Below are 24,263 nucleotides of genomic sequence, written 5' to 3' on the forward strand. Positions count from 1 at the left end.
GGTCTACTACTAATTTCCATAATGAGACGTGTATAGCGGCAGCTACGAGCATCGCCCCAGTTTTTTGTTGTTGTTGTTTTTCCAAGATGGAGTCTCGCTCTGCCGCCCAGGCTGGAGTGCAGTGGCGTGATCTCGGCTCACTGCAACCTCTGCCTCCCGGGTTCAAGCGATTCTCCTGCCTCAGCCTCCCGAGTAGTTGGGACCACAGGCCTGTGCCACCAAGTGCTTCTGGCTAACTTTTGTATTTTTAATAGAGACAAAGTTTCCCCATGTTGTCCAGGCTGGTCTGAAACTCCTGACCTCAGGTGAGCTGCCCACCTTGGCCTCCCAAAGTGCTGGGATTACCTGTGTGAGCCACTGTGCCCGGCCTATCTCCCCAATTTAAAGTGACATTAATACCTATATTTGGGTATGAAAATGGTTTTAACTTGATTTTTTAAAAATAATAAATGACTGGCTTACACCTGTAATCCCAGCACTTTGGGAGGCCGAGGCGGGCGGATCATGAGGTCAGGAGATCAAGAGCATCCTGGCTAACATGGTGAAACCCTGTCTCTACCAAAAAAAAAAAAAAATTCAAAAACTTAGCCGGGTGTGGTGGCGGGCGCCTGTAGTCCTAGCTCCTTGGGAGGCTGAGGCAGGAGAATGGCGTGAACCCGGAGGCGGAGCTTGCAGTGAGCAGAGACCATGGGCCACTGCACTCCAGCCTGGGCGACAGAGCGAGACTCCATCTAAAAAAAAAATTAAAAAAAAAATGATAATAATAATAAATGACTATTAACCCTTTCTACTAATGATATATAGGTGCTTAATGTCCTAAAGCTCTTTACAGTGCGTGCACTGGATATCTTCTTAAAAAGTCATTTGGAATAAAAGGGTAGCCCCAGAGAGTTCTGTTGTTCTGGATCTGGATTTGGGTGGTGGTAATATGGATCTATACACGGGATAAGGAGTCATAGAATAATACACATACATACTCAAGAAGTGCTGTGAAAGCTGCTGAAATCAGAGCAGGTGTGGTCTAGTGAATGTATTGAGCCAATGTCAGTTTCCTGGTTTTGATCTTGTACTTCAGTTATGTAAGATGTTACTATGGGGGGAACTAGGTAAAGGGTGCATGGGGCTTCTCTACTGATTTTTCAACTACTTGTGGGACTATAATTATTTGCAATAAAAAAATAAAGTTTAAAAATGTCATTTGTAGCATGGCAGCCAGAAAAAATAAATTCTTCTTGATATTTGTGATTCTTATAGAACGTGAATACAAATACTTAGAAATATTTGATGAACCCTGGAGGGTAGAGTCTTTCATTTCACCTTGGTCAAAAGTGAATTGGAAAGTTCAGCTCAGTGTCAGTAATTACTATTCAAGGTTATATGCTTGCAACATAAAAGTCAAAAGGCCGCTGTCGTTACAACCCTTGGAAGACCAGCCAGAAATGTCCTTGTTGCCTAAAATTAAATAAGCTTGTGCCATAGCATGAAAAATTGCTTACATTAGTCAGTGGAATGACCATGTTTCAAAACAATTTCAAGTTTGGTATGTAACTGTAAATGGAAATGTGAAATATTTGGAAAATGTAGGATTTATTGGGAATTATTGTAATTGTCTTAACTAATCTAGACTAAACCAGAGAGTAAGTCCAGTTAGTGAGAGAATAATGAATATGTGATTACTTTTAAAGTAAATGTGTTAAATCGATTGTTCTGTTCTTTTCCCTCTCTGTTGTTCCCCTTTTTATTTTCTCTTTTATGTTTGTAGTTTGAGATAGGCAGTGTCTTTGTTTTTCTCTGGACAATTGTAATTGAAATAATTCAGAGTTAGATACCATTCAGAAAATATCTATATTAAAATATCTTTATTAGCATCAAACAAAGCAGTAGTGAGAAAAAGAAAAATCTTTAGACCAAGGAAAAGTGAATGTACAAATTAATATTAGGATGAAAAAGGAGAAACAACCATAGATTGAGCAGAGATTAAATAGTGAGAGGATTCTATGAAAAAGTTTATGGTACTAGTTCGCAGCAACCTGGACGGAGTTGGAGACCATTATTCTAAGTGAAGTGACTCGAGAATGGAAAACCAAATGTTGTATGTTCTCACTTATAAGTGGGAGCTAAGCTATGACGATGCAAAGGCAAAAGAATGACACAATGGACTTTGGGGACTCGGGGAAGACTGAGGGGGGCTTAGGCATAAGAGACAACATATTGGGTTCAGTGTGCACTGCTTGGGTGATGCACCAAAATCTCAGAAACCGCCACTAAAAACCTTATCCATACAACCAAACCCCACTTGTTCCCCCAAAACTATTGAAATAAAATAAAATTTAAAACAAATTTTGGCAACAAACTTGAAAAATTAAATAAAACCTCTAGAAAACACACAGACTTAAGAAACAGATTCAATATTTCTGTGTTTAAAGGAAAATGAGTAATTTAAAATGTCCCCCAATGGAAAACACCAGAATCAAATGATTCTAGAGGTAAGTCTGCCAGATTTTCGGGAAGTATATTCTTGAAAAGAAGGAGCAGAAAGACTCCTCAAATCATTCTAAGAGAAAGTGCAGTAGTTCCCCCTTATCCACGGTTTCAGTATCCATGGTTTTGGTTTCCACAGTATGTTCTTGGGGTCTGAAAACAGATGAGTATAGTACAGTAGGATATGTTGAGAGAGAGAGACCATCTTCATATGACTTTTATTACAGTATATTGTTGTATTTTATTATTAATTAATTAATGTAAATTAAACTTTACATTTATTTTCCTAGGCATGCATGTATAGGAGGAAACATAGTATATATAGGGTTGGCACTATTCACAGTTTCAGGCATCTACTGGGGGCCTTGGAAGGTATCTCCCTCAGATAAGAGGGGAAAATTGTATAACTTGAAACCACATAATGCTGTAGGAGATGAGAACGTCGCCAGTCTCACTTATGAACTCAAACATAAAAATTCCAAATAGTACATATGGAAGCAACCCTCTAAACTTTCTCATTAGGTCCAATGCTTTGCAATATGTCTCTTGTTTTCCTATTGTTTAATTTGACAGTACTGAACTGGACTCTAACATCAGACTGAAAGTCAGAGTCCTTGCTGCTCTTCTGATTTCAAAGGCAGTGATGTGAATGTATCATCATTAAGAATGTCCTTAGCTGTAGGGTTTTTTTTTTTTTTAAAATATAGACTCATTATCATGTTAATGGAGTTCTTTCTATTCCTGGTTTGCCATAAAAGAGACTTAAGAGAGAGAATAGGCCGGGCGCGGTGGCTCAAGCCTGTAATCCCAGCACTTTGGGAGGCCGAGACGGGTGGATTACGAGGTCAGGAGATCCAGACCATCCTGGCTAACACCGTGAAACCCCGTCTCTACTAAAAAATACAAAAAATACAAAAAACTAGTCGGGCGAGGTGGCAGGCGCCTGTAGTCCCAGCTACTCGGGAGGCTGAGGCAGGAGAATGGCGTAAACCCAGGAGGCAGAGCTTGCAGTGAGCTGAGATCCGGCCACTGCACTCCAGCCTGGGCGATAGAGTGAGACTCCCTCTCAAAAAAAAAAAAGAGAGAGAGAATAATAAAGTGTCATGAGTGAACACTGTTTGGCTCCTGATTTCAACAAACAAAATTTAGACAGTTTTGATATTTGAGGAAACTGATCACTTTAACAATTTCATTATTATTATTTTACAGAGACAGGGTCTCACTCTGTTGCCCAGGCTGGAGTGCCGTGGTGTAATCATAGCTCACTACAGCCTCGCACTCCTGGGCTCAAGCAGTCCTCCTGCCTCGGCCTCCCAAGGGGCTGGGACTATGGGCAATGCCACTGCACCTGGCTGCTTTAACAATTTTTAAATGTACCGTTCAGTGGCATTAAGGACATTCACACTGGTTGTGCCACTATCACCACTTCCTCTCCAGACATTTTTCCTCTTCCCAAACTGAAACTAGGTGCTTATTAAACATGAACTTCCCATTCACCTCTCCCCCAGCCCCTGGTAACTACCATTCTCCTTTCTATCTCTATGGATTTGACTAGGCTTGGTACCTCATATACGTGGAATTATACAGTATTTGTCCTTTTGTGGGTGGCATATTTCACTTCACATAATGTCCTCGAGCTTCATCCATGTGGTGCCATGTGTCAGAATTTCCTTCCGTTTTAAGGCTGAAGAATATTCCATCATAGGTCTGTACCACATTGTGTTTATCCATTCATCCGTCAATGGACATGTGGGGTTACTTCCAGCTTTTGGCTATTATGAATAATTCTGCCATGAACATGGGTATACAAATATCTGTTCAAGGCCCTGCTTTTAATGCTTTTGCATATATATCCAGAAAGACAACTGCTGGGTCAATGCTAATTTTATGTTTGTTTGAGGAATTGCTACACTATTTGCTACCGTGCTGCGCCATTTTGCATTCCCATCAGCAAAGCACAAGGGTTCTAGTTTCTCTAAATCCTTATCAAGACTTGTCAGAAAATGCCCATATTTTTAATAGATCTCTATGAAGTATGGCTGAAGAAGGAGAGGAGTTACTGGTCACCGTTTCCTGCACAGCAGCCATGCCTACCTATGACACATAAGCCATTCACCTGCTGACAGGCGGACAACCCTCCGCACAGGCTGCCTTGCTCTTAACCATAAGCAGGCCTAGGTTTTCCAGGTGAGCCTGCCTGTACGACTTCCATCATGTCTCTAAAAAGGAAAGGGAAAGGAGGAGAACGGAACACTGTATGATTTAGTGATACACACCTGTAGTAGAATTGTTAGGTTTTAAAGGGCAGGGGAGGGATAAACATTATTCCTGATGGGAGGTGCTTTGGAGAGAAGCAGTTGGAGAGGATCAGGAACGAATACAACAGTCTCAGTCACTCTCTGGTTTTCCACTTGGGTGATGGTTTCCTTGATGCTTTATTATTATGCTTCATTACCTCCATAAATTGCATACATCCTTTTGTATGTATAATTACATAATTTACATTTTAAATCTTAAACCAGCGATTCTTATTCCTTAAGGCTTTTGTTCCTACATGTTGGCCAAAGGTCTAGGACAGATCAGAAATTTCCACTGGTCTAGTCTGAGGCAGAAAGGAGAGAAGGAAGTGAGTTTTATAAAGCCACATTTTTGCGTTATATCCTCCCTATTTTATTTAGTATTGAGAGGACGTTTAGAAATGCAGTGGTAGAGTTAGAGCATGCAATATGTTGTTTTGTTTTTATTGTCCTTAAAAACGGCAAACAGAAGAAGCAGATAACCTTGTGTAAGGTGATTACCATTTCAAAAACTGTCTTGACTGGTCCTTGAAATTTAAAAATTCTGGGAATTATTGCCTCAGAGAACACAGCACTGCATTCAGGAGCTGGCCACCAAGGCTGATGCTCAGTGAGATTTCACTGACTGCACTTTCACAGAATGCCTCACTCTGATTGAAAAAGCTACTTTAGGCCGGGCGCGGTGGCTCAAGCCTGTAATCCCAGCACTTTGGGAGGCCGAGACGGGCGGATCACGAGGTCAGGAGATCGAGACCATCCTGGCTAACCCGTTGAAACCCCGTCTCTACTAAAAAATACAAAAAACACTAGCCGGGCGAGGTGGCGGGCACCTGTAATCCCAGCTATTCGGGAGGCTGAGGCAGGAGAATGGCGTAAACCCGGGACGCGGAGCTTGCAGTGAGCTGAGATCCGGCCACTGCACTCCAGCCTGGGCGACAGAGCGAGACTCCTTCTCAAAAAAAAAAAAACAAAAAACTAATTTAGAGGGAGCAGCCGTCAGCCCTATCTGTAGACTCATGAATACATTTGGATTACTCAGCAAAGACATACTCCAGGCTCCGAGAACCTGGATTCTCAAATAACAGCCAGTGATGATCACGGCTAACATTGACTGGGCATTGACACCATGGCATTGGCTATTTAGTATAGATTGTCTCACCTAATCTTTAGAAGTGTTATTATTTCCATTTAACTGATACTGAAACGTTAATATAACTTTAACTCAGCATCATATAGGTAAGAAAAAGAAAAGCTAGAATTCAACACCAGTGTCACAGTTTGACATGTCACCAACACTCTTGACTACGACTTAATTGTGACCGCATCTGACCCCATCATCAGTAAGCCAAATGCTAATGGGTATAAAGTAGGTACTGAGGGCTGAATTTGGAACTCAGCCCTCTCCCTTTCTCTCCCATTGATATTTCTTGAACTGTCTGGCATTTGAGGAGTCTTGACTCATATAGCTTGAATTGCTGAGCTCATTAGAAACATTACTGTTTTACCATTGTGGTGTTCAACTGCATATATAGGCAGTAACCTAATTGTATTTATTTATTATATCCCTATGAGACATTAGCAAACGCACTGTGTAAATTCAATCGCAGGCAAAAGAGTGAGGGGAAGGGAGGAGCCCTGAGCAAACTTCATGAGGAGAGTGAGGAAGGTGGTATAGCTTTGAGGCAAGAGGCACAGGAGCAGCTTAGAAGACCAGAGAGTAAAGGGATGGGTGTGAGAGCTTAAAGGGGTATGGGTGGCAATCAGAGTCTCTTGGATGGCACTAAGGAAGCCATGCATTTTTTTCCAAGAAGAATAAAGGAAAAGAAAGTTCAGAGTGCTTCACGATAACGTTGTTTTGGTAGAGGAAAAATTGGAAAATCCACATATGAGGCAATGGGTTCTATTTTACGTTGTAATAAAATGAATGCTTTGAACTGTGCTTCTGTTTTCTCATTTTTAGATTCTTTATCTCCTCACATCTTCAAATCTGTGAGCATTTGCCAAGATTCTTCCTTAGTCGCACATATTGCCTCCCAGCATTGCACAATCCTGATCCTTAAGAGTTGCATGCAATTTATCCCCTTCCTGGCATGGTTAGACTTCCCTTCTCTCTCCTCCCTCCTCTTGTCCTCCTGTCCCCCTTTCAAGTCACCCAAAACATAGCGGTTTAAAACAACAGCGAGTTACCGTCTCTCACGGTCTTGTGGAATGACCAGGTTCAACTAGGTGGTTCTTCAAGGTCTCTTGTGCAGCTGCAGCCAGATGGTAGCTGGGGCTGAGTCAGGCAAAGGGCATCCAAGATGGCGTCTTCTTAACACTTCTGGTGCCTCAGCTGAGGTGCTTGGGGACAGGCTGGACAGTTTGTATGTTCTGTCTCTCTCTTCTCCCACCCACCCCCCATCTCTGTTCTCCTCTTCTACCCCTCTGTGTAGCTTTGCTACATGGCTAACTTGGGCTTCCTCACAACATGGAAGTTTCAGAGTAGTCACACGTCTTATATGACAGCTGTCTTTCCTCAGACAAGCATTCCAAGAAGCCTAAGTGGAAGGAAGTTCAAAGTTTATGACCCAGCCTTGGAAGTCACTCAGCACCACTGTTGAAGACTTTCGTTCTGTTGGTCCAAAACAGGTCATAGAGCCAGCCACAGAGCCAGCTTAGAGTCACCCAAAGGGAGCAGACCACCCACGGGCATGGATGCTGGGAGGAGTGGTTTATGGGGGATGGCGTACCTCTCAAAAGACCAGCTACCACATTTCTCCTTTATTAAAAATGTCTGCCCCTTTCTCTGCTCCTTATAACTGAAATATCTTAAAGTTACTGTCTTACATCTTATTTCTTATATTTTTTCTCATTGTTTATAGTAAGGAAGTTTATTGAAAGACTTCTTTAAGGAATTCTTATACATGCTCCCCAGCGAATCTTAAAATATTATTTTCATTTAGTAATATTACAATTAGGCCTCCAAAAGGCTCTTTGAAGAAAAGCTGTGTGACTGTTTTTAGAAAGTCTCTTTGGAAAATCAGATTTGATTCACTTTTTAACCAACGATGATAACATATCAAACTTAAAAGGCAGATCGGTTTTAGGAAAAGTGATACACTGTCATGTGTGGGTGTCCTCGGGTGAACTTCCCAACAATATTGCTTTTCATGCGTAGCCACTAATTAGAAAACCTGCTCTCTTGTTGGGGCTAAACTGTGGTTTACTTTTCTGGCTGGACTTCTTTTTGCTTACATTCAAGCTTTTACAGAAGCCAAAGCTTATTCTTTTTTAACCCTCAAAATAAAAAAAAAGAACTCGAATCTAAAAAATGTGTCGTGTAATTACATGGCAGTTTCAGAAATCCTTTTTAAAAAATCTTGTACCTATAGATGGCTTAACTTAGCTTCTGCAAATGCCATTGAGGACTTAGATTCTTCTGGGGAGTTATTAGCTTTTCTTTTCTTTTCTTTCTTTCTTTTTTTTTTTTTTTAAAGAAGCTAAATCTCCAAAGCTTTTCTCTAGTAATTATGAAAAACAACATGTGTAAGAGAAAGTGGGAAATTGGAGGTAGCTAATAATTATTTTTTCTACCCACAAACCTTGGGAAAACTCTGCTAAAAGGATTAATTTGCTCATGAGACTTACTTTGGTTGCCATTAAGGACAAATGAACAGGAACAGCAAGGCAGAAGTGTTCCTGACTCTGGGGAGAAGAGTCAAGGGTTTATGGTGGGAAGCAGAGCGCTCCTTTTTTCCTTTTACAGCAATTATAAGTGAGGCATCTGAAGTTGGATATCACTTTTCTCACGCAGGACTTTGTATAGACATCTGAAAGCTGACTGAAAAATCATCAGTAATTGCAGTTTCTCATTTGTCTTCATGCAGGAAAAAGATTTTATTTTAAAAACGTATTTTTTTCTAGCTTCATTGGGGTGTAATTGACAAATAATGTATGTATCTAAGGGGTACAATGTGATTTGATATACTGATTATACATTATGAAGTGATTACCGCTATCAAGCTAATTAATGTGTTTTTCACCTCACAGAGACATGGCTTTATTATTTTGTGGTGAGAATGTTAAGATCTGCTCTCTTAGAAATGTTAAGTATACAATACAGTGTTATTAACTCTTGTCATCATGCTGTACGTTAGGTCTCCAGACTTCACTTGTTATGCATAACTGAACCTTTGTACTATTTGACCCTTTCCCCGGTACTCCTCCCCTCTCCCAGCTCCTGGTAACCTCCGTTCCATTTTCTGCTTCTGTGAGTTCCACTTTTTCAGATTCTGCACATAAGTGAGGTCGTGCAGTGATTGTCTTTCTGTGCTTTGCTTATTTCACGTCACATAATGTCCTCCAGGTTCATCCATGTTGCAAGTGGCAGAATCTCCCTCTTTTTTAAGACCAAATACAAACTCATTTATGCATATACCACATTTTCTTCATTCATCCTTCAGTGCACAATAGGTTGATTCCATATGAAAAAACCTTCTAGAGTCTATCCTTTCCCTGCAGTGTTTTCTTTTTTTCGATGTAAACCATGAGAAAATGGCAGTGACTCTGTTGGTGATTTCCTTCCACATCTTCGTGGCATCTACATGCAGATTAAATGGGGGTTCCAGCACCTTCCCGGTGTGGAGAGTCCCCGCCGCTCAGAGTCATGCGGCCTTCAGGATCTACCAGTGGGAGGAAGGCATAAACATTTCCACTGAACAGACAAAATGTGAAGACCCTTTACACTTCAGGCCCAGGCAGAATGCTTTGCCTACCCCCATTCCCCACCCTCTGCCATCCCCACCAACATTCAGCTCAGGGCTGTCCCTGGTTATGTAGACTGCTGATGGTGACACGTGAACCAGCCTGAGGAGGGAAGAGTAGCTGGGAGGAAAGGGGGCCAGGAGGGCATAACAGGGCCAGGATGGGCAGACGTTCTTCATTGCTTCATTAATTCTCACACCTTTTCCTGTGAAGTCATATTCTTCCCATTTTTGCAGATGAGAAAACTTTTTGAGCCAAGAGTTTTCATAACTTGGTCTATGCAAATTCATTCAAATAACTATACAAGCGGAAGTATTTAAACTAAATAAAATCTAAGAATTTTGCTTAATCTTGGGTAGCATGAAGGATTTTCATCTCCTCTTCATGGGCCAGCCAGTGGTCTGTTCACTAGCCGATCCCCTGAATAAGCTGTGGGTAACTGGTAATCCACCTGTGAAGTCAAACGGGGAAACTGGTGAGGTGAGCCCGTGGCACTTAGTCAAGTAACAATAGTTGTCACTCTCTCTTGTTTAATCTTATAGTGGAGTACGACAAGGAGTTCTCCCCTCGCCAGCGACACCACAAAGAGTTCAAGTTCAACTTATCCCAGATTCCTGAGGGTGAGGCGGTGACGGCTGCAGAATTCCGCATCTACAAGGACTGTGTTATGGGGAGTTTTAAAAACCAAACTTTTCTTATCAGCATTTATCAAGTCTTACAGGAGCATCAGCACAGGTATGAAGGCTCAAGAAAGCCCCAAAGGTGGGGCTGGCCCGTTTCCCACCTTTTGTCATGACAATAACCCCAACTATGTCTGTGCAGGGTGACTTGGAGTTCAGAGGTAGCATGTGAGTACGACGAGGCGGGTGTTCTAAATGGGAGTGTTTAGCTGGTGAGATCTTTTGCTGTTTGATTCTCCAAATGGCTATCTTTTCCTAAGAGAGCTGGTGAATGTATTTATTATAAGCGTCCTTTGTGATCAGATAACTCCATAATTTATTAGGGATAAAATGTTCCCACTATTGTTTAGTCCTCATTTTGAATGATAGGTGAGGGTGGCTAAAATAAATTCATACATTAAAATGATACGATGCTTATAAGTGATAATCATTCCAGTGAATACAGGCTGTGTATTTGTGGACATAAGATACACATACACACATGTATCTTTGAATAAGCTTGTGTGTGATGGATTTTTTTTTTTTTTATTTGGATACAAGGGAGCAATAGACTTTTTCCATGTCTGTATTATTCTGTTTCCTGAAACAAGGCCAGAGCATTTTACAAAAGAACTGCAGTGAAGCATGTGCATGGAGCTGCCTAGCAATACAGAAAAGCATCCATGGAGTGATTGCTGGAGGACTGCAAGGGCTGAGGGATGAAGTTTGAGAGTAGTTAGTATAGAAGAAGTCAATACACAGAAGCCAGTGACCTCGAATTTTGCTTAGTATTTAGGGGTCAGTTTAGTAAGTCAATGAGAATCAAGGCCTTTATGCACAGTACATTAGGATGACCATGTAGTTCTTAGTGTGTACAAGGTGGAAATTAGGCAGGTGATGTGATGGTCTGGCAATCATATGGCAGCTACAAGGGTAAAAATGAGGGAAGTGAACATATAGGGGGAAGGAACTCCACACTTCCAGACTCCATAAGGGATTTGTCAGCTTTGGTTTGATAAACCAAGTCTAGGTTCCCGCTTTTGGTCTTGTGAGTCTATTGATTTCCCAAGAATTTCCAAAGGCTTAAGAATGACTTTCGTTTTTCCTGAATATATTGATCTGTGTGTGGGTCTGTCACAAATACACACACTGACCTCATAAGGAACATTAATTTGCCCTGTGAAAGGTTCATTTTCATTTTGAAAGCACTGCCAGCATCCAGCCCTTGTGCATATTTAAATCTGTAATGGGGAAACACAGGAGGAAAGACAGATGCCACGCTTTGGGACATTTCATGGTGTGAACGTTCGTGCTGATGGTTATAGATAATTTATAGCTAGGACAGCTGAATAATGAGTAAAATATAGCCATTGTGGTATCTTTATAATGGGCCACAATTCTGGAATGAAAGGGAAGTCTTCTGATATCTGATTCTCACTTCTAAATAAAAATATATTCAGTGGCTATACTACTGAAGGCCTCTGTTGAAAAGTACATTTTTGTTGCTAGATTTTTGTGTGTTAATACTTCAGAGATCATTGGAATTCACTGACTCTTTGGAACTGTTTTAGCCATTGATTTGCACTCTGCCTAATTATTTATTCCATTATATTTCTCTGGTTAGTATAACCTACTGGCATCTTTTTGGCTCAGAAATATATTAGGAATACATGTTTTTCTCCGTCCTGCAGGAAAACCTTTATAGTGAAAACCCTAGGCTGGGAGTTAAGTGACTATGGCATTTTAAAAAATTGTTATTTGTTTTAAAAAAGAGAGAGAGAAAGTTAGCAGAACATTTGTAAGGTTTATACTGAACTCCAGCCAAAAAAGAACAGCTGCCCTGTGCTTAGGATGGTGGTGTCATACTTCCTCGAGGCCAGCAGTGAGTTTGGAAAATAAAACCCTGAATGGTCCGAACCTTTGATGACTCTCTATCAAAGCAGAGAGCTGTAGTTTCTTTGCCTTCTAGGATGGGAGCATTTGGCACCTGTGTGTTTCGTTGTTGTGCATAGGACAGGGGAAATTCTGGGAGAATTGGGAGAGTTTCATGCTTTTGAAGGGCTCTAGTTTGGCCAGGAAGAGATTTTCTTTTCTTATCTGTGGGCCAGGAGCCCAGGCCTCCTGCCGCCTCCTAGCGATCTTCCAGAGACTTCCAGATTCAGCTGCAGGACTCCTTCCGGGGGAAGGTTTGATCTCCCCATCTGTACCGTCTTGGGGTGTCTTGGCTGAAAACAATTCTCCAGGCTTGTGAAGAAACATATTTGTCTAATCTGTGTTTAAGTGAAATTTGTAGTAGTTGATGGATTAACTCCATTCAACAAGTGTTTGTGTTGCAAAATAGTTGGCCTCCTTGAAAAAGAAAAAACAGTCAGGGTTTTAAATGCTGAGTCACACACTCAGCTGGGGTGGCAGAAGTTATGTGTCGGGCCTTCTGATATTAAAGGCAGTTACGAAGCCTGACCCAGGGAGTGTCAGGGAAGATTCTTGCAAGATGGGCTTTTGCTGTGAACTCTGCACAAACATGTTCCTTTGACTGAAAGGAAATCACTGGATCAGGTAACTTTAAAAAGAAAAAAAAGGTGGATACTTGAATAGATGGTGCTTTTAGTAAGAACAAGGAAACACTTGATACTTCACTCAAAAGTTGAGAATAAGCCTTTAGATGGAGTCTAAGTCATGGACGATTTGAAGTAACTCATAGATTAGAATGGAATCAGCAACCTAATAGTGAAACAGTTTTTGCAAAAATTGTAGTGGCAATGGGAATCTGACTTAACTGACTCCATGTTGCTTCTACTTGGCTAAACTGCTCTTGATCATTCTTGTGCAGAGGCCATAGTGGTCCTTTCCTGGAATGGATCCCCTCCATGTTTAAAAATGTAAACTCTATTTGTAAAGAGGTCAAGAGGTTAGAATTATGGTAGGGGGTTGGGCTTTGCTAAAGAATAGGCAGAGTTAAACAGTGACCTGCCATTGACTAGCTTGCTTGTCCATAAGTTGCTGACTGCCCCAGAATCATGTAACTGGGGCCCACAAAGTGTATAACTTCCCCAACTACACCTATAGATAACACCACTGTTGTGAAATCTAAAGAACTGGTCTTTGAGGTATTTTTCAGATTTAGTGTTTTGGCAGTCCACGAGATGCCACCTGGTCCTGAGATTCCTTCCCAGGAACTGACTCAGCTGTGTGAAGACAGTTTTAGACACCCCTGTGATTTCATCCTCGATCAATCAGTGATTTCAGTTCCCCAGCTCCCTGCCTGCCAAAGTACCCTAAAAAAAACCCTAGCCTCCAAATTCTTGGGGAGGCATATTTGAGAAATGCCTCCTGTCCTACTAGTTGGCTGGCCCTAAGATTATTAACCTCTCTTTGCTGTAATACCTGCTGTTTTCAGTGCATTGGCATTTCTAGGCAGCGGGCAAGAAGAACCCATCAGGCTGCAACAATAGTCTGCATCGTTAAGCTTGAGTAGCACAGGATGCCTTTGTGCTTTTTTTATTTTTAGAAGTTTACTCCATGGTACTGCATAGTGGTTAAAAGATGACTTTGGTGTTAAAATTTGGTGTTATAAATCATTGTGTCCTTGTGATGAAGCAGGTAAAAAATTGCATTTATATAGTAGTTACAGTTTGGAAAAGGCCTTCTCTTATGTTTTCTCATTAGGGTTTTACCATGACCCGATCAGATAGACAGGGCAGGCATGTTATCTTTGAGAGAACAAAGTATGGCACATATGAATTTTGCCAAGACCAAATAATTCCTAAACTGTTGTCTGCTATGCTTCCTAAAAGTCACTTCGATGATGTGGGTACAGTCTCAAGATAAAGATGAAGTACTGGAAAGAGGTAAGCAACCTCCTTATGACACATTAACACCTCCATTTCCTTAGGTTTGAAGCAGACATCCCAAGGATGCTTCTGTTTGAATGGCAAATGAGAGAGTTTCATAGGTAGTGAAGATCTGTGTCTGTTAGAGTTCAGACTCTGGTACTTGGGTATCTAAGGCCTTCCCACAGAAAACCTTTGCAAAACTTTACTGATCTCTTGATCAACCGCTGGTCTATTAACAGCTTTTCTAGAGGAGGGAGTAGAGGGGAAGAAAGACTGGAATCAATTTACACAAAAGTAGGATATATTTGTCAGTTTACTTCTTTACTATTTTTTCTATATTGCATACATACTAAGCTGACTTCACACCAGGAGTATAGACTGCTCTGAATAACTTCTGACCTTTCATAGTCACGCATGGTAGCATCATGAGCACATGCTTTTCACAACATGCACTCATGACCTTTATTCTGTAGCACCTTTATATTAATAGGGACATTTTGAGGTCTTTAGAGCATATCATTTTCTTCTACACTTTTTATTTGGTTAAAGGCATACTTTTACTGTTGTAATTGAATTTTGGATACCTAAGAAGTCAAAGAGCACCTCTTGAAAGCCAACCAGAAATTGTAACAGACACGTTCAATATCTGAGTCATGGTCTTGTTTGATCCGTGAATTGGCCACACTCATCTCTGCTAGTTTTGAAATTCCATGTTCTGCTCTCTGTGTTTTGGCATTTGTGTTGCTTGGCAGTGATGATCTATCTTCTGTGTGTATGATAACTTTTCTTCTCCATGTTCTATCACGGTACAGTCTTTTGGGAGACATTTGAAGAATTACCAAATCTAAAATTTATGTTCCATTTAAGCAATATTCCAACTTACTCCTCTGTGTAGAAACAGGCAAGGATGTTTTTTGTCATTTGATTTTAGAGTTTGGTTTATATGTTCATCTTAACTTCAGAATCCTTAGGATTTGAAGAAATGCATCTTAAAATCAAGGAGGGAAATGCTGCTCTATAGTTGGTTTTCATGTTTTTAATACATTTTTATTGAAGTTAAAGCTATGTATAAAATTTACCACCTTTACCATTTTTAAGTGTATAGTTCAGTGGTAATAAATTTATATTATTTTCTTCCCCCTTCCTCCCTCCCTCCTCACTAAAACAGGAAGATTTCCTCAGGCCAGCACAGAAGATTGCTGCTAGAGTCTCCAGGAACAATCCCAGACTGAATTATTGCTTTAATTTTTGACAGAATTCACAAAATCTTACCTATTTTACAGATAGAATATAATTGTCCCAGGAGAGAAAAGAGTAAAAATATATTTTTCAGAATTTTTAGTTCGATACCGCACTCTGAACCATTCACAGAGATTGGGAACACAGGAATAAGCAGGGGAATGAAGATGAGTTCAGATTTGCACGTTTGAGTCATGGTGTGAGTACCCGAGACGATGTGGGGTGTAGAAGTTTTGAGCTCAGCAGAATGAGCTAAAGTACAGTAGGAGATTTTTGAGACCGTAGGTGAGCCACTGAAGTAGATTACATAGATCAGATGTGTAAGAATAGAAAACCTAATTGACCCTGTACCATTTATTGAAAATACGATCTTTTTCTCATGTGCTTTAGTGGCACCTTTCTTATAAATTAGGTGACTGTGTGTGTGTGAGTCCATTTTTTGGATCTTTATTCTGTTCCATGAGTTAATTTTTCTCTTCAATATTCCACTGTTTTAATTCAGTTTTATAATAAGGTTTGATATCTGATGTGTAACCTCAAAATTGTTCTTGAGACTTTCTTGGCTGTTAATGGCCCTTGACATTCCCATATAAATTTTAAAATCAGTTTGTTTCCACAAAAAAAAACAAAAAACTTGCTGGGCTTCTGATTGGAATTGCATTAAATCTAGAGATCAATTTGGGAAGGGTTTACATCTCACCAATAGTGAGTGTTTCAATTCAAGAATGTGGTATTTACTCAGGCCTTCTTTAATAACTCTCAATAATATAGTTTTTGTATGTCTTGAACACTTTTATTAGATTTTAGGTATTGAAGTTTCTGATGCTATTATAAATGGTATTATTAGTTTTTTAAAAAATTCAGTGCCTAATTGTTTTTTGCTCACATATAGCATACCATTGATTTTTGTTTGTATCCAGCAACCTTGCAAATTTACATGTTAATTCAAATAGTTTTTCTGCATGGCCTTTTGGAATTTCTGTGAATATAATATAAATATTTTATTTTTTCCTTTTCAATTCTATTTTTTATTTCTCTTTTTCTTGTTTTATTGTGCTGGCTAGGATATCCAGTACAATGTTGAAATTGTTCAGATTTCTGTCAGATTTTTTAATCTCAGGGCATTTCGTCATTAAGAATGATGATTGCTCTAAATATTTTTGTAGATAACTCTTTAGTAGATAAAGGAAATTCTTCTCTTTCTAGTTTTCTAAGAGTTTTTTAAAATTAGGAATGGGGGTGGATTTATCAAATTTTTTTTCTGAATTTTGGGACAATCATGATTTTTCTCCTTTATAATGCTATGTGTCTGTCATATTAAATGACTTTTAAATGTTAAACTAACCTCACATCCCTGGAGCAAGTTCAGCTTGTGATTTATCATTCTTTTTATATAAGGCTGGATTCAAAGACCATATCTGATAACTTTGCTATCTGGATCACCTATGGGTCTATTTCCATTATCTGTTTTTTCCCTTAATTTTTCCTTATTTGGTTTTATTTCCTGGCAAGCCTACTAATTTTCCATTTATGAAATTCTGGACATTATTTTGGAAAAAAGTTCTAGATACTGTTCTCTCCTTCCAGACTAGATTCAATGTTCTTCTGTAAGGCAGACAAAATATGGTCAAATCACCTTTTTCTTTTTGTTCCAGTTTAGGCAGCATTTAAGGATGTATTAAGGCTTATCTGTTTCTGGTTGTCCCTTTCTCCTAGAGTTTATTCCCTTCAGCTAAAAGTCTAGGATGCTGGGCACGGTGGCTCACATCTATAAATTCAGCACTTTGAGAGGCCGAGGTGGGAGGATTGCCTGAGCCTAGGAGTTCAAGACTGGCCTGGAAAACCTAAGGACACCCTGTCTCTACAAAAAAAAAAAAAAATTAGCCAGGCACGGTGGCTCGTACCTTTAATCCCAGCTACTCAGGAGGCTAAGGTGGGAGGATTGCTTGAGCCTTGGAGGTCAAGGCTGCAGTGAGCTATGATTGCACCACTGCACTCCATCCTGGGCAACAAAGCAAGAACTTGTCTCAAAACATTTTTTTTAATTTTAAAAATCTTAAAAAAAAAAAAACAAAACATAAAAGTCTGGAATGTTTACAAGAGCCCCCCTTCCTTGGTGGACTCTGCACTCGATTTTTTAGCTCCTCAGCACTGTGAGACTGCCAAACCCTCTGCTTTGCTTTTGAGCCTCTAAACAGTTTCTTTCTGCTTGTTTTCTCAACTCCTCATCCCATATAAACACAGCTTAATATCTGGCAAATACCTCAGATGGAAATGTTGGAGTTCAAGGAGGCCAGGACTTGAAGAGCCAGAGTCCTAAAGGGAAGAGACTACATCGAAGTGAACCAAACTTTTATGAGCCCATTTCCACGCAACCCCCTTTTTTTCTGACTTTAGCTCTTCTCACACACTAGCTGCCTTGAATTTTGATTTTCTTCCCAGCCAGTGATATTGCGTAAAGCTCTAGGCCGCTACCACTTGCTGCTTGGTGTCTGTGCCTCATTCTAGAATTATCAAATGCCCTGAAAGGAAAAGGCAGCAGCAAACACAAGGCTCACCTTAATGCATTTCCTTTCTCTCTGAGATCTTGAACCATTGAGTGTTACCTTGCTTGGTTGCTCTAAGAGAACTTCAAACAAGTTTATTTTTAAGTTAATTCAGTTTTTTTGGTGGGAATGTTAGTTTGATACATCATGACCAGAAGCTTAATTCTTTGAAGTATAGTATGTTTTATCATTTTCATTTGGAAATCTTTTTAATGAATCCCAACAAATGTTGACATTTGATTCAGTAATGAAATGGCATAGACCTGGAAACAAGATCTGAACCCAGTAGTTGATCCAGTGCCAGGATGGAGGAGAGTAGTTTCTTTAGAAAAGAATTACCTATGGACTGATGGCTCTATAAAATCTGTTGGATTTTCAGTGTTGCCTGCTGTGAAATGAAGACGAAAGTTCACCCTTTTAGATACCTGAGATGGGTTTCTTTTTTGAAGAGAAGGGCAAATTTGAGAAAGCCAAGATGGGAGAATACTATTATAGTTTGGGCAGAAGAAAACCAAAGCCTTTTATCCCTGTGCCCAGCCACACCTTTTTCTCTTTCTGTCTCTGGCTTTCACAGGTATGATCCTTAGGGACTCCTGAAATCTTACTGCTGACTTGATAATCTCTGGCTCCCTCTGTGTGGGCCTCAGGCAAGCAGTGAGCTTTTCAGTATTTGTTCCTTTGCCCCTGAAAAGGATAATACAAGTGACCCATGGTTCAGGTTATGTAACTGGTTAGTTTCATCTTCCTAGTCAAGGGCATATGCCTTATACCTAGAACGGTCTACTTGGGGAAAAAAAAAAAAAAAAGACAGCTCGAGGAGCTATCAGACCTTCTTGTTCCTCAGCCTATGTTCTGTTCTTTGTAAGGCACAGGGTAGAAGAGAATGTTATGGAGAGGAATTAAAGTTATAAAGAATCATATACACTCAATGCTAAAACATTTTATGCTGGCGGGGAGAGTCAGTGGGTTGTGGGCAGGAGATGCTGTTCTTTGGAAACTGCTTATCTACTTGGTAAACGTGAAGAGAAAAGAAAATAGATTTTTATTTCGGAAACTATGCCTTATATTTATCATTCATGCCCAGAAACAGATCACTTTGGTTACGTACGTCTCCAAACTATGTTGTCCAGCTTTGTGGGAGGCAGGCCATGCCAGTGGTTAAGATTGCTTTGTAACCCCATAAATAGGTACATCTACTATGTACCCATAAAAACTAAAAATGAAAAACGTTTGTAAAAGATTACTTTGTAAAACATCTTTTTAAAAAAAAAATCAATAGCACTTTTCTATTTCATTTCCCCACCTTGGACAGGAATGTGGAAATGTAGGGTTGGTGATGAGAACTAAAACATGTAAGATTTGCATGTCCCATGTTTAAAAGGTAATGGGGGCTGGGCGCAGTGGCTCATGCCTGTGATCCCAGCACTTGGGGAGGCCGAGGCAAGCAGGTCATTTGAGGTCAGAGGCTTAAGACTTTAACAGCCTGACCAACATGGAGAACCCCCATCTCTACTAAAATACAAAACTTAGTCAGGTGTGGTGTGGTGCGCCTGTAGTCTCAGCTACTCAGGAGGCTGAGGCAGGAGAATCACTTGAACCCAGGAGGCGGAGGTTGCAGTGAGCCAAGATCACGCCACTGCACTCCAGCCTGGGTGAAAGATCAAGACCCCCTCTCAAAAATAAATAAATAAACTAAATAAAAATAACAGGTGGCAAACTCCACACTTGATCACTAGTGAAGGTTAGAGTATACCCCAGTGTATGGAAGCATTGTTGTGTTTATGTGGCCAAAGAGAACACACTGGGTAGCCGTGAATTTGTATAAAGTTACCATCCTCTTTCCCGCTCTTGCCCTGCCTTGGGCACATAGAACCAAGACTTCTAATAACACTGATACTTTGGACTCGATCTTACCTGCAGTTCTATTTATTAGCCTAATTCGATGACTCCCTGAGGGTTAAGCCAATCCATAAGACACACTGACTTGCGGAGCAGCCTACATTTGGTTTGCACTGTTTTAGGGAGAGGAGCAAGAAATCTTGAGAGCAGATAGCTTTCAACCCTAAGTTCACAAAACGGGCACAGGTAATACTGCTCATATTTCATGGAGAGGTAGTCTGGCTTTAGGTCCTTGGCTCACAAAGTGTGGTTCTTAGACCTGCAGCATCAGCATCACGTGGGAACCTGTTAGAAATGCAGATTCTCAGGCCCCTCCCCAAGCTTACTGAGTCAGAAGCCCCAGGGGTAAGGGGCAGCAATCCGTGTGTTAAGCCCCCCAGGGGATTCTGATGCAGGCCACACTTGAGAACTACTGGTAAAAGAGCACATACAGCACGTGAGCCAAACTGCCTGGGTTCAAATTCCAGCTCTGCACTTGCTGGCTGTGTGACCACGTGCAAGCCGCTTAATCTCGCGCTCTCTTTTTTTTTTTTTTTTTGAGATGAGTTGTGCTCTGTCGCTCAGGCTGAAGTGCAGTGGCACAATCTCAGCTCACTACAACCTGCACCTCCCAGGCTCAGGAGATCCTCCCACCTGGGTTTTGCCATGTTGCCCAGGTTGGCCTCGAACCCCTGGGCTCAAGTGATCTGCCTGCCTCAGCCTCCCAAAGTGCTGGGATTACAGTTGTGAGCCAGCATGCTCTGCCCACTTAATCTCTTTGTGCCTCAGTTTCTTCATCTATAAACCTGTAATAGCATTAATAGTATTTACTTCTTAAGATTGTTGTGAGGCATTAATACATGTAAGAGGACTTAGAACAGTCACATAGTAAACACCATGTTAAGGTTTGCTGTGTTAATATTCTGACAGCAATGTGATTTATATTGGTTTGTTAAAGATGAAATAGCCCCTACAGAATCAAGGTGCATTTGATATTTGAAACATCTCTTCATATCATGCTAGCCATTGAGTGAAAATTGAGTAATATCAAAGACTGTAAAAAAAATGCAAGGGTAACCAAATAATGTTCATTCATCTTCATTACTCAAATGTGTATGTGTACATGTATGCAGCCGTTTGCTCCTGTTTGTAGTACTCTATTTTCAAAGACATGATGCCTTTTCTATCTTTCTAATGGTAAAAGTTTAAACATAATCTATACTGTACCTTATGTAAGGAAAAAGGAAAAAGCATGAGCTTGACTCTTTAATTTTCTAAAATGAAAATGGATTTTTTTTTACTTTCATTCTATTTGAAAATTGAATTTTTCTTATTGCAGAAGGTCAGTTCCTCTGTGTCTGAAAGTTGTTTTGCATTTTAATTTAACATCAAGTCCAGATGTACGAATGCAAAGGAATGTGTTACGAAGAAATAAAGAACAAGACCACAGAGTCACCTTATTGAGTATTTTGTAAATCTGCTCATTTTGAATATGTAAATGCCACTTTATCGAAAGCATTTTTCTAGCAAAATGGTTAGTAGTAAACAGTGTTGTACTTTGACCCGGGCATTGTGACCTGATGGGTGTATGGTTTGTCAGGAAAGGGTCAAAGCCTATCCACCAGGAGCTCAGGCACCTCCTGCCCTTCTCCAAGGGCAAAGGAGAGAAAGGCCTGCTGTATTTTGGCAATGGTGCTCTCGGTCTGGTGGCCCAGTGGTGTATCCCTGATGTGGGCATGCGCCTTGGAGGCTGTGTGATGGGAGGGATACGCAGGGATAAATCTTGCCCACAAACACCCATTCTACAAGTCTTTGTGAGTGGCTTTCTGATTCATCAACTCTAATGCCAGGGTGAATTTTTGAAAATTTCCAGAAATCTCTTATTAGCTGTATTAATTTGTTAAGAACCTCATTTGCCCAGGATGACCACAGTATGAGGAATATCATGCTCTAAGGTTGGAATAACATTGAGAAGAATAACACTGTTACATCCTTGAAAAATCGGAAGCGTATTCATCATGCAAATATAGGGTCTGAGTTAGTCGAGAACAAAAGAGTTAATAACTGCATTCAAAATTATCTTCCCTTGTTTCAAGATTTTCTTTCATGGTTTGCCAACTTGAGAGTATGCCACCTCAATAGGAAGGTCCAAATAATCTAGACATGGTGATGACTTTGGCCAGTCTCTAGGATTCTTTATCAGTGACACACATTTTAGGTGAGAACATCTCTTCTCAATTCTGCCGAAGTGAGATTTAGAAGGGAAAGCTTGTTTTTCACGTGGCAAACTCACATGCATCTTCTTCGAGGCTACGCTTTTACAGTCCGCAGACTCGGAAGGCCATGTATCCCTGAGGCAATGTTAGTAGATGCGGGTTAGACCAGAACTGTTTTAGTGATTCACCGTCAATAGCATCTCTTCAATATCTGAGTTGTTGGAAGCTTTGAGGGTGAGCCCATGAAGTTGTGTCTTAAAGCTTCGTTCCTTTTTCAAGTTCCTCTCCCTGGTGGTGTGAGCACGTTAGTGATGTTCTCGTGCTGGATACAGCATTCTGCTTGGAAGGAGCAGGGCAAGGTTGGGAGGGTCACTGGGGCTCCACCACAATGCCACCATCTGCAACCGACACCAGCCATCTCGGGCACCTTCCTGCACGCACCTCTCATACCTACCTGACCCTGAAGGGGGAGGCCCACTGGTGATCGATCTGTCTATCTATCTATCTATCTATCTATCTATCTATCTATCTATCTATCTATCTATCTAATCTAATCTAATCTATGTATCTATCTATCTATCTATGTATCTATGACAAGGTCTCACTCTGTCGCCCAGGCTGGAGTGCAGAGGTGCGATCATGGCTCACTGCAGCCTCCACCTCCCCGGACTCAGGTGACCCTCTCGCCTCAGCGTCCCGAGTAGTTGAGACTACCGGAGTGCACTACCATGCCTGGCAACTTTTTGTATTTTTTTCGTAGAGGCAGGGTTTTGCCATGTTGCCCAGGCTGGTCTCAAATTCCTGGCCTCTGGCAGTCCTCCCGCCTCAACCTCCCAAAGTTCTAGTATTATAGGCATGAGCCACCACACCCAGCCTTCCCAACTGGTGGTTTTTAACCTGTGCCTGTCCTGTGTATCTTATTGTATTTTCTGTATCCAGCTGACTTTAGCATTTGTATGTGGTAGATTTTGGTCCCTTACTTTATTCTGAGCCCTTGGATAGTACTTTCAGCCTCTGCCCTGTCTGCTTCATGACTCTACCTTTTAGATATGTGACAGCTAAGGGCCTGGGCTCTGATGAAATTCCATTTGCCCCACTTAACAGCCATGTGACCTTGAGAGCTTCTCTGGGGCTCAGCTGTACAAGAGACATCACAGGTCCTGCCTTTTCTGGCTGTCCTGAGGAATAAAGGCTGTTGACACAGTCAGTACTCCCTGTTCCTCTATCCCACTTGGCCCAGTTATCTTAAGTCCACGCTCTGCCTCACTCCCCTTCCAAAGGCCCCGAGCATTCTAGATCTAAACATTGAAGTCCAAGCCTTCCTTGCTGCCGTAGGACCCCAGAGAGTTTTTGTCTTTCAAGGCTCAGCCACTGTGACTGCACTTGTTGACCTCACAGGCCTCTTAAGCAGTGAGAACAGGCAGTGTTCTCATTGTACGATTAGAAAAAGTGTGCCACAGAACGACGCAAATTCATGGGGCCCCAAAGTGACTCGGTAGCAGAGTCGGGATGGAAACTGGTCTCCCCACATCCAAGAATCTGCCCTGACTGCAATTGCTTTGTGTCATGACGGGCATCCTCATCTTCTGCCTTTGCCCCAAGTTTAACTTTTGATTCATGTTCTCCCTCTTGAATTCATTCCTTCTCTTTCTGCCCTTCTCTGTGTTCCTCCTCCTCCTTGGATAATGTACATCTGTCGCATTCCCCACTTTCTCTTGGACAAGGCTGCCGTTTTCTTTATCACAAACCCTGATCTTTAAAAATAAAAGCTCATTCTGCCAGCTGTGCTACCCTCACACTTTGAACTGTATTTCTCTGTATCCTTATTGTAAGTCTTTACAATGTAGGTGCCTAATCTAGTCGTCAGAGGTAACTCAGCATGCGCTCATGGGCCCTGCCTTGAAGGCAGCCTTACCCCCGAGATTCCTACTGGGTCCTGATGCTGGAGAGTGCCAGCCACATTCTGCCCATGACACCTGTGTGTGCTGTGCTTCCTCTGGGGCCGGGGCTACTTTCCCACAGTGCTGTCTGTACTGTCTGTGTTATTGCTGGATAAGGGTCTTCTGTGACCTTCCAGAAGAGAATTGACGTCCTCTTACATCTGAACTTCAAAGCCTTGGCCTTCCAATCTCTGCTTGCTGTTTTCCATGGACACCCGTCCCCCCTCCATCTCCCTGCTAACAGTTGTTACCTCAGTGATGGGGGGTAATTTGTCAACAGGGGGTGTGACGCATCCACATAGCAGAGAGCTTTCAACCAGGCAGGCCAGAGTGTGGCCTCCCGCAGACTCTGTTAAGCAGCTGAGTAAACGACTTTTAGCTGTGCCTACTGTTTATACTTGGAAAAGACGACAATAGAGTTCCCTTCTCAC

At 41.2% G+C, this 24,263-nt stretch overlaps 1 protein-coding gene across 1 annotated transcript in view; it reads left to right on the plus strand.

The window, feature by feature from the left end:
* Positions 1 to 24,263, plus strand: part of BMP6 (bone morphogenetic protein 6) — a 160,771-nt gene that overhangs the window by 114,883 nt on the left and 21,625 nt on the right. Inside the window, exon 2 of the mRNA XM_011962656.1 lies at positions 10,064 to 10,256. Coding sequence (XP_011818046.1) covers positions 10,064 to 10,256 — 193 coding nt within the window. The remainder of the gene's footprint in view (positions 1 to 10,063; positions 10,257 to 24,263) is intronic.

This window comes from Colobus angolensis, unplaced genomic scaffold (assembly GCF_000951035.1).
Source record: "Colobus angolensis palliatus isolate OR3802 unplaced genomic scaffold, Cang.pa_1.0 Scaffold6, whole genome shotgun sequence".
Lineage (NCBI taxonomy): Eukaryota > Metazoa > Chordata > Mammalia > Primates > Cercopithecidae > Colobus > Colobus angolensis.